This window comes from Meles meles, chromosome 18 (assembly GCF_922984935.1).
Source record: "Meles meles chromosome 18, mMelMel3.1 paternal haplotype, whole genome shotgun sequence".
NCBI lineage: Eukaryota > Metazoa > Chordata > Mammalia > Carnivora > Mustelidae > Meles > Meles meles.
This window is the reverse complement of record NC_060083.1, coordinates 42717227-42726930: the sequence shown is the minus strand read 5'-3', so window position 1 is coordinate 42726930 and position 9704 is coordinate 42717227. Positions and strand designations below refer to the sequence as shown.

At 40.7% G+C, this 9704-nt stretch overlaps 1 protein-coding gene across 1 annotated transcript in view; it reads left to right on the top strand.

The window, feature by feature from the left end:
• Positions 1-1598: 1598 nt before the first annotated feature.
• Positions 1599-9704, top strand: part of TOP2A (DNA topoisomerase II alpha) — a 29452-nt gene continuing 21346 nt past the window's right edge. The window contains exons 1-11 of the mRNA XM_045986222.1: positions 1599-1739; positions 2603-2758; positions 2980-3070; positions 3335-3398; positions 5037-5182; positions 5338-5435; positions 5640-5852; positions 6188-6361; positions 6553-6654; positions 6760-6897; positions 9227-9365. Coding sequence (XP_045842178.1) covers positions 1719-1739; positions 2603-2758; positions 2980-3070; positions 3335-3398; positions 5037-5182; positions 5338-5435; positions 5640-5852; positions 6188-6361; positions 6553-6654; positions 6760-6897; positions 9227-9365 — 1342 coding nt within the window. The 5' untranslated portion in view covers positions 1599-1718. The remainder of the gene's footprint in view (positions 1740-2602; positions 2759-2979; positions 3071-3334; positions 3399-5036; positions 5183-5337; positions 5436-5639; positions 5853-6187; positions 6362-6552; positions 6655-6759; positions 6898-9226; positions 9366-9704) is intronic.

Genomic DNA, 9704 nt, shown 5'->3' with positions numbered 1-9704 from the left:
TCTTGGGCACTACGTTTTGGGTTTGTTGGGGGGGTTTTGGCTTTGTTTTTAAGATTTGAGAGATGGGCGCCTGGGTGGCTCAGTGGGTTAAGCCTCTGCCTTCGGCTCAGGTCATGATCTCAGGGTCCTGGGATCGAGTCCCCCAACCGGCTCTCTGCTCAGCAGGGAGCCTGCTTCCTCCTCTCTCTCTGCCTGCCTCTCTGCCTACTTGTGATCTCTTTCTCTGTCAAATAAATAAATTAAATCTTAAAAAAAAAAAAAAAGGATTTCTTTGAGAGATAGCACAAGAGACAGAAGAGAGCAAGCACAAGGTGGGAGGCGGGCAGGGCAGAGGGAGAGGGAGAAGCAGCTGACCAGGAAGCGGAGGAGGCGAGGCTGTATCTCAGGACTGAGATCATGACCTCAGCCAAGGAAGATGCTTAACCCACTGAGCCACCCAGGCGCTCCTGAGGCAGTACTGTTGTTTCTTTTTTCAGCAGAGAAAACAAAAGCACCAAAAGCCTGCCTCCATCAAGACCACAGGACTGGCAAACTGCCCAGCAGGGACAGGCACTCAGGTAATAACGATCGGAAGGAGGTGGTTCAGATGACAGAATTAGTCATTCAAATCGTGCAGTTCTTTTTTCAAGCATCTTGTGGGGGAGGGGTGCATTCTTTTGTCATTTTAACATCGTGGATTGACAAGGACAGAATAAACCCACGCGAACATTTACACGGCAGAATTTAAAAAAAATTTTTTTTTTAATAAATTAAAAAAAAAAAAAACTTCGGTCTTTGGCAAGTTCTCGTTCTGGACAGCAGAATTCAGGGAATTTAACAGAGGAAAGCAAAAGTAACAAGCAGCAGGGCATCCTACTGGCTTTCAAGTTTCTGTCCTAGAATGGCCCCTAAACCCCATCCTCCGCTCCTGAGGCGGGAACTACAAACTCTTCCTTTTGACTGACCAGCTTGCGGCGCCCAACACCGCTCTGCTGGGGGACTTGAATGCTGCTCTCTATTTCTATTATATCCCCGAAGCACAACTGTGGCGCTTCCGTTTCTTCGAAAATAAGTTCTTGGGAGGGAAGGTTGAGGCAGACGCCAGAAATCTGTTCACTTCACCAAATCGCCTGGCTGCTACTCCAGAAAGCCGGCGCTCAAATTTCCTCAGGAAAATGAAGCTAGGACTCCTGTTTCTCTCTTTAAAAGCCTCAGGACGAGCGACAGTTTACGGATTTCAGCAATCGGAGTAAGTTAGCAGCTCCTGAGGAACCCTCCGTGTAATCGAGCGGGCACCTCAGAAAACCCTTTCCCGCTAGCATCGCGAGTCTCTTCAGAGCAGTCGGCACCAAGAGAACAAATAGCCCCCACCTCATTGGCCAGGTTCCCTGTCGGTCTCTCCGCGACGACTCCGAGTGGTTCCTTTTGAAAAGCCTCTAGTCCCGCCTCCCTTGTCTAATTGGTTTGTTCAAACAGCCCCCCCCCCACCCGACAACGCAGGCGTTCATTGGTGAATATGAAAAAATAGCTACGATTGGTTCCTCGGAACGGAGCCCGTGAGAGAGAGTCAGAGATTGGCTTACTTGGTTTGGGCGGGCTACAGGAAGGTTCAATTGGGACTGGAGGAGTTCTTCTAACCGACGAGCGTCTGTGGAGAAGCGGCTTACTCCACAGTGGTCTCGAGGATCCCGCCGGTTTAGTCGCTTGCAGGGTTCTCGATCCCCTTCACGACCGTCACCATGGAGGTGTCACCATTGCAGGTACAGTTCGCGGAAAGGGCGGGTGGTGGAGCCTCAGCGCGGCCCGGCATCTCCCTGGCTGCCCGCGAAGGATTAGGCTCCTGGGCTGTGGTCCGATCGCAGCCGGCTGGGAGCCGGTATTCCGGGTCGTCCCGGGTCTCCTGGGCTCGGTGTGATCGTGAGGAGGATAGCACCCCCCTTTTTGGTGGTAGTAATGAAATACTATCGGCTACAGTGGCTTCTGGGGTGTTGGGTTCTGTTTTACTGTTTCTAGGGCCAGTACTCAACTGGCTTGTATTTTAATGGCCCGCGTGTGACTTTAAGCAGTACAGATACTTTCCTACCCTCTGGTAGAAAACGGGATTGAATGGCTCTGACCTTGGAAGGTGCAGAGCATGGCACGATGTTCCAAGTGAGGAGCCGGCAGGCCCGAGTTGCTCAAAAGATGTCCTTCCTGTGCTCAAAATGTTACGGTGGCCAAAGGATTGACTCGATGGGCTCCCAAACTGCTGCTGACTAGAATCTGTTATGTGCCTGGGACATAGGCACTCAGTAAATATTTGCGGAATGTCTGAAAGAAGTGTGTGTATTTTACTGATGACATTCAAAACATCCAAGGAAAATAGTTCCGTGTTACATGCACTTGATGAGATAATACATGTTTATTCAAACTGACACCTGGGAACTTGGCTGCTGTTAGCTTAAATTGCCTATTTCAACAAAACGATGTAAACTCCGCCAATACCTGGTAAAAAGACTGTGATTGCACATCACTATGTGTGATGACACATAGTGCGTAAGTCATTACGGTGGGTGATTTGTTTATAGTTTTTAATAAACCTCTGATTAAATAACCCTTTTCTACAATTTTCCAACATTGCTAGCCTGTAAATGAAAATATGCAAATCAGCAAAACAAAGAAAAATGAAGATGCTAAGAAAAGATTGTCTATTGAAAGAATCTATCAAAAGAAAACCCAACTGGAACATATTTTGCTCCGCCCAGACACCTACATTGGCTCTGTGGAATTAGTGACCCAGGTAAAACCAAGTAATTACATGCAGTTACGAAGTAGTTAAAAATGTATGTTTTTCCAGGTTAATTTTCTATATAGTCCATGTGCTCTGAATGTCACTGGAACAAGCCTAAGCTATCATATATATATTGTAGTATTTAATCCAGAAGACTTTACAGTAATTATGATGACAAAACAGAATAAATATAAGGTAAAAGTAACTATATCTCTTTGTCTTATTTCTAGCACATGTGGGTTTATGATGAAGATGTTGGCATTAACTATAGGGAAGTCACCTTTGTCCCTGGGTTGTACAAAATCTTTGATGAGATTCTAGGTAAGTAAACTTTTTCACATAAAGATCTACTGGTAAAATTCTTCATAAGAAGTATTATTTCTAGAAAACCCTCTATAACCAGAGCTCCTATCATTTCAAACAATAGTTGGCAAGGTGGAGCAGTTTACTGGTGTCTAGCAAGTTGAGTTCTTTCGTAGAAACAGTACTGTGAATAAATCTTAACGCCTTATTAATCTGACTTTTTTCTTTCTATATCTTAATTTTTTTTAATTTAATTTCTTACAAATGTGTATTTTCTTTCAGTCAATGCTGCAGACAACAAACAAAGGGATCCAAAAATGTCTTGTATTAGAGTCACAATTGACCCGTAAGTCTCCTGAATGGTCTTTTGTTTGCTATAGTTCGTTGTTACTGTTAGTTGCATTTACTTTGATTTATACTAATATTGGCCCTTTTTAGTAATGAAATTCTCTAAAAACACAGAAAAGCAGAATACTAAAATGAACAATCTATGATACCTATCACCTAGATCCAGCAGTTATCAATGCTTTACCATAGTTGGTCCATCTATGTTTTTTGAGTCATTTCAAAATAAATTACAGGGCGCCTGGGTGGCTCAGTGGGTTAAGCCGCTGCCTTCGGCTCAGGTCATGATCTCAGGGGTCCTGGGATCGAGTCCCACATCGGGCTCTCTGCTCGGCAGGGAGACTGCTTCCCTCTCTCTCTCTCTCTCTGCCTGCCTCTCTGCCTACTTGTGATCTCTCTCTCCCGCTGTCAAATAAATATATAAATAAAATCTTAAAAAATAAATAAATAAATTACAGACATTATGACACATCATCCCTAAGTTTTTCGGTAAGCATCTCCAATAATCGTTCAGTCTAATAAGCATTCAGGAGTCTAGAGCTTTTACTTTTTCTCATGATGCTATTCAAGTAGTAAACCAGCAGATGGTGATAGAGAATAATTGGAGCTAACATTTCTGGTTATAAATGCTGGGTGTCCCTTTGTGGGTATGCAGGGTGCTTGTATCACCTTTTTATTAGCCTGATCAGTTATGGCATAAACTATGTTTTAGTTTCTTTGGGAGAAGTGTGTTAATGATGTACTTGAATGCTCCTAAGGGCTTGATATCCTAGTCTAAAAACATGTTGAGCTAGTTTTAGTCTTTTTTTTGTAGATAATACTAAGCACTACTTGGCATAAGATCCATAGTGTTTTGTCTGGTTATAACTAAACTGTACTATCTTATGAGAATTAACTTAAAATAACTAAGAGAAATAAATTTTTAGCTTTTTTTTTTTGGCGAGCAGGGAAGTTTACAATTGGTAATGTTTTTTATATTTGTTTTGCAATGTGCCTTGCTGGGTGAGAAAGCTAAGGGAGCTAGGACAGTCCAGATAGATAATCCTCTGAAAAGTGGTATAATAGGGGCACCTGTGTGTTTGTCATTTAAGTGTCAGAGTCTTGGTTTCAGCTCAGGTCATGATCTCAGGGTCCTGGGATTGAACCTCAAGTAGGGCTCCGCCTTCCAAGGAGTCTATTCTTTCTCCTTCTCCCTCTGCCCCCCCATCCCACTCAAGCACACATGGTCACTTGCTTGCTCTCAAATAAATAAATCTTGAAAGAAAGAAAGAAAGCAAACAAACAAGCATAAATAATAGTTTCCAAATTTTTCCTTTCCATTGGGCATAAATCATTTCCCTTTGTTTATCCTGACATTTTAAAATTTCATATTTTTTCAACATTATCAGTATCTGCCCAGGTGTTGGAAAAGGATTAATTTTTTTTTCCCTCTTGGCTTCTATTTCAGGATTGTCAGGAACTGAGCATGGTGGGAAACGTAGCTGATGCTGAATTTCAGAAAATATGTATAAAAAAGAGTCAAAGAAATTGAGACTTGTGAATTTCTGTAGTTCAAGGATAATTACATTTAAGTATAAAAAATATCAAGCACTAGTTTATCATCTGTTTTACAATAAAATTTTCATTCTTCTTTTCTTAGGGAAAATAACTTAATTAGTATATGGAATAATGGGAAAGGTATTCCTGTTGTTGAACACAAAGTTGAAAAGATGTATGTCCCAGCTCTCATCTTTGGACAGCTCCTAACTTCTAGCAACTATGATGATGATGAAAAGAAAGTAACAGGTAGAGTATGGAGGAAAATAACATATTTGTTGCTAAAAAAACCCACATCTTTTAAATGACTATGACATAAATGTTTAAAACTCTGGAATGAATCTCTATAATTGATTAGCATTGTCAGTGATAACAATTAAAGTATTTTAAATTTATTTGCTTAGGTGGTCGAAATGGCTATGGAGCCAAACTGTGTAACATATTCAGTACCAAGTTTACTGTGGAAACAGCCAGTAGAGAATACAAGAAAATGTTCAAACAGGCAAGTAAATACATATCTTTTGCCTCAGTTATAACTTGTACTTTAGCAATTTATAACAGTTTTCGTGATTGGTTTAACATAATTTATAGGCTATTAAATCATGGAAAATTATTCATGAATATATGTTAGGTTATTTTTTAGGACTTAGAAATTTGTGTTTAGTTCTAGTTTGTTGTGAATAAACTTGAATTTTTTACTTCACAGACATGGATGAATAATATGGGGAGAGCTGGTGAGATGGAACTCAAGCCCTTTAATGGAGAAGATTATACATGTATTACCTTCCAGCCTGACTTATCCAAGTTTAAAATGCAAAGCCTAGATAAAGATATTGTTGCACTAATGGTTAGAAGAGCATATGATATTGCTGGATCCACTAAAGATGTCAAAGTCTTCCTCAATGGAAATAAGCTGCCGGTAAGCATTTTCCGGGTTTTAAGGGCAATGAGGGAATTTATATGATCACTATCAGAGGCAAAATTGATTTTTTTTCCCCTCCCATATATTTTTAAATCACCTCTCAGATACATTCCTGAAAAGAAAACAGTATGCCACATTTTTTTACTTAGCTCTTTTAAAGTCACTAAAGGAAATGTCTTTCTCAATCTCCTAAATGCTTTTGCACCCTTTAATGACCATTCTCTTATGCCCATCAGTGAGCGTCATTTCAAGTTTTGAAAAATCGTCATGGTCTATCATTGAATACTTTTTATAACTTTTTTCTAATATCGTAACTCTTAATTCCTGTACAGGTAAAAGGATTTCGTAGCTATGTAGATATGTATTTGAAGGATAAGGTAGATGAAACTGGCAATCCATTGAAAGTTATCCATGAACAAGTAAACCCCAGGTGGGAAGTATGTTTAACAATGAGTGAAAAAGGCTTTCAGCAAATTAGCTTCGTCAACAGCATTGCAACTTCCAAGGTAATTTTACTTTTGTATTAATCATAATTTATCTTTACATAAAAGTGTTATTGTTTTTAATAAATAAAATGAACTTGAATATTTCGTTGCTCTGGCATAAAGAAAGCTAAATTGGATTTTTTAAAATATTTGATCATTATTATAATTTTGAGGGGTCCTGAACTTTACACTTTGGTATTTTTCCCTATTAGGGTGGCAGACATGTTGATTACATAGCTGATCAGATTGTGACTAAACTTGTTGATGTCGTGAAGAAGAAGAACAAGGGTGGTGTTGCAGTAAAAGCACATCAGGTATGGTATTTCAGCACAGTTTTCTTTTTCTAAAGTCAAGGAAGAAGAGAAAGCCTATAAATAAAGCATAAGTTTTCAGCAATGTAATATCAACTTTTCCTGCAGGTGAAAAATCACATGTGGATTTTTGTGAATGCCTTAATTGAGAACCCAACCTTTGACTCTCAGACAAAAGAAAACATGACTTTGCAAGTCAAGAGCTTTGGATCAACATGCCATTTAAGTGAAAAATTCATCAAAGCTGTGAGTACTGGGGCCCCTGGGTAGTTCAGTCCACTGGGAGTCTGCCTCCAGCTCAGGTCATGATCCCAGAGCCCCGGGATTGAGCCCCTCAGCAGGGGGTCTGCTTCTCCCTCTCCCTCTATTCCTCCCCTGCTCATGCTTGCTTTCTCTTTAAAAGGGCTGTAAATACTTACAGGGACATAAGAAATAGAAGCACCTTGCTTTATTGTCCATTGCCCTTCTCTGCTCTGCAAAAACCAAGATTCTTCCCACATGCCTTCTGCCTCTGAAAAAAATAGGAAATAGTTTTCACCTCACTGCTCTTACTACAGCCTTAATTTCCATCCATATGCCTATATTTCCCCATTACATTGTCACCATTCAGTTTGGATCACTTCTGAATTCAGCCCATTTCACTGCTTTCCAAACATTGCCTAAAGTTGGTTCCCTGTCAACACTGAATTAGTTCTCTCCATACTCACTGACCTCTACACAAGGACCTTCCCCACACCACAAAAACAAAACCATGTCCTGTCTTAGTAAAAGGCCCCAACCAACCTAGGTTGCATAAACAAAGCTGGGAGCTTTCTCTTTACCCCCTGTCCCCCTGTAATCCAATCAGTAAGACTCATCTTTTGGATGCCGCAATAGCCTCTCATTGTTATCTCTTTTCTGTATTACGATAATGATTCTTTTTTTTTTTTAAAGTTTTTATTTATTTATTTGACAGAGATCACAAGTAGGCAGAGAGAGAGAGGATGAAGCAGGCTCCCTGCTTGAGCAGAGAGCCTGATGCAGGCCTCAATCCCAGGACCCTGAGATGGTGACCTGAGTCGAAGGCAGAGGCTTTCACCCACTGAGCCACCTAGGCACCCAAAATTAAGTACTTTTTAAAGGAGGCCTAAGTGCCTTGCATTAAAAGTGCATACATATGTGCCCAAGGGCAATGCATAAAAATAAGTTACCAAAAGACTTCAAAAAGAGATTGAAGATAAAAATGTGTGCTTTAAGACAAGAAGATTACTTAATAGCATTGCAAAGAAAGGACTGAAATGTTATGAACATTAAGAATCATTATAGTAGGGGCGCCTGGGTGGTTCAGGGGCTTGGGTCATGATCCCAGGGTCCTGGGGTCGAGCCCCGCATCAGGCTCTCTGCTCAGCAGGGAACCTGCTCCCCCTTCTCTCTGCCTGCCTCCTCTGTCCCTCTCCCGACTTGGACACACTCTCTCTCTCTCAAATAAATAAATAAATCTTTTTTAAAAAATAAGTCTTTAAAAAAAATGTTTTGGGTGCTTGGGTGGCTCTGTCAGTTAAGTGTCTGCCTTCAGCTCGGGTCACGATCGCAGGGTCCTGGGATCTGGTCCCGAATTGAGCTCCCTGCTCGGCAGGGATCCTGCTTTTCCTTCTGCCTCTGCTGTTACCCCTGCTTGTGCTCTCACTCTGTCAAATAAATAAAAAAGCTCTTTTTTTTTTTTTAAAGATTTTATTTATTTATTTGACAGAGAGAGATCACAAGTAGGCAGAGAGAGTGAGAGGGAAGCAGGCTCCCCACCGAGCAGAGAGCCTGATGTGGGACTCGATCCCAGGACCCTGAGATCATGACCTGAGCCGAAGGCGGCGGCTTAAACCACTGAGCCACCCAGGCGCCCAAATAAGCTCTTTTTTTAAAAAAAATGTTTGAATCCAAATTCTTCAATGTGGCCTACAAGACCCTGCCATCTCCAACCTCATCTTAGTACCACTTTTTCTTGTGTTGTCTAAGCTTCGATCCTACTGCCTTCAGATTACCCAGAGCATTTGTACTCTTCCCCCTCCTTAGAGCTTTTCCACGTGGTAATCCTTCTTTCTGAAATGCTTCTCACTTAGCTAGCTACTTTAGATCTTCAATGTCATTTCCTCAGGAAAGCCTTTACTTTCTACCCTTCGCTCTGGATATGTTATTAGATGTAGCATACTTTTATCCATAACACTCATCACACTTGCAATTTCTCATTTTATTTCCATCTTCCTTATTTTTATCTTAAAGTCCATGAGGACAAGGACTCTGACCAATTTGTTTTAACCACTAAATCTCCAACATGAATTTTAACCACTAAATCTCCAACATGGATCTCAGTGCCTAAAATAACATAAATATGTAATTAGTAAATATTTACTGAATAAATGAACTCAAGGGAACCAGTTCCCTCAGTTATGATAACCCAAGACAGGAAGACATGTCATCTTCTGTCTGAAAAAAAAATTTTTTTACCTCTTTTCAAACTTTGAATTATTTTTATCAGAGCTCATCTGTATTCTAGATTTCTGACAGAATTCTTCTTGCCTAACATGAATCTTCTCATTTTCAGGCAACTGGCTGTGGTATAGTGGAAAGCATACTAAACTGGGTGAAGTTTAAGGCCCAAATCCAATTAAACAAGAAGTGTTCCGCTGTAAAACATAACAGAATCAAGGGAATTCCCAAACTCGATGATGCCAATGATGCAGGTACACATTTAATAATGCTTCTAAACTTTTTTTTTTTTAAGATTTTATTTATTTATTTGATAGATAGAGATTACAAGTAGGCAGAGAGGCAGGCAGAGGGAGAGGAGGAAGCAGGCTCCCTGCTGAGCAGAGAGCCCGATGCGGGGCTCGATCCCAGGACCCTGGGACCATGACCTGAGCCGAAAGCAGAGGCTTTAACCCACTGAGCCACCCAGGTGCCCCTGCTTCTAAACTTTAAATCTTGTTGTTCGGTTATTTGTTTTATTCATTAACAGCATACCATGGATACTTTCCCCTCAACATGTAATATTCAACAGAATATTTTTACATGGTTAAAAA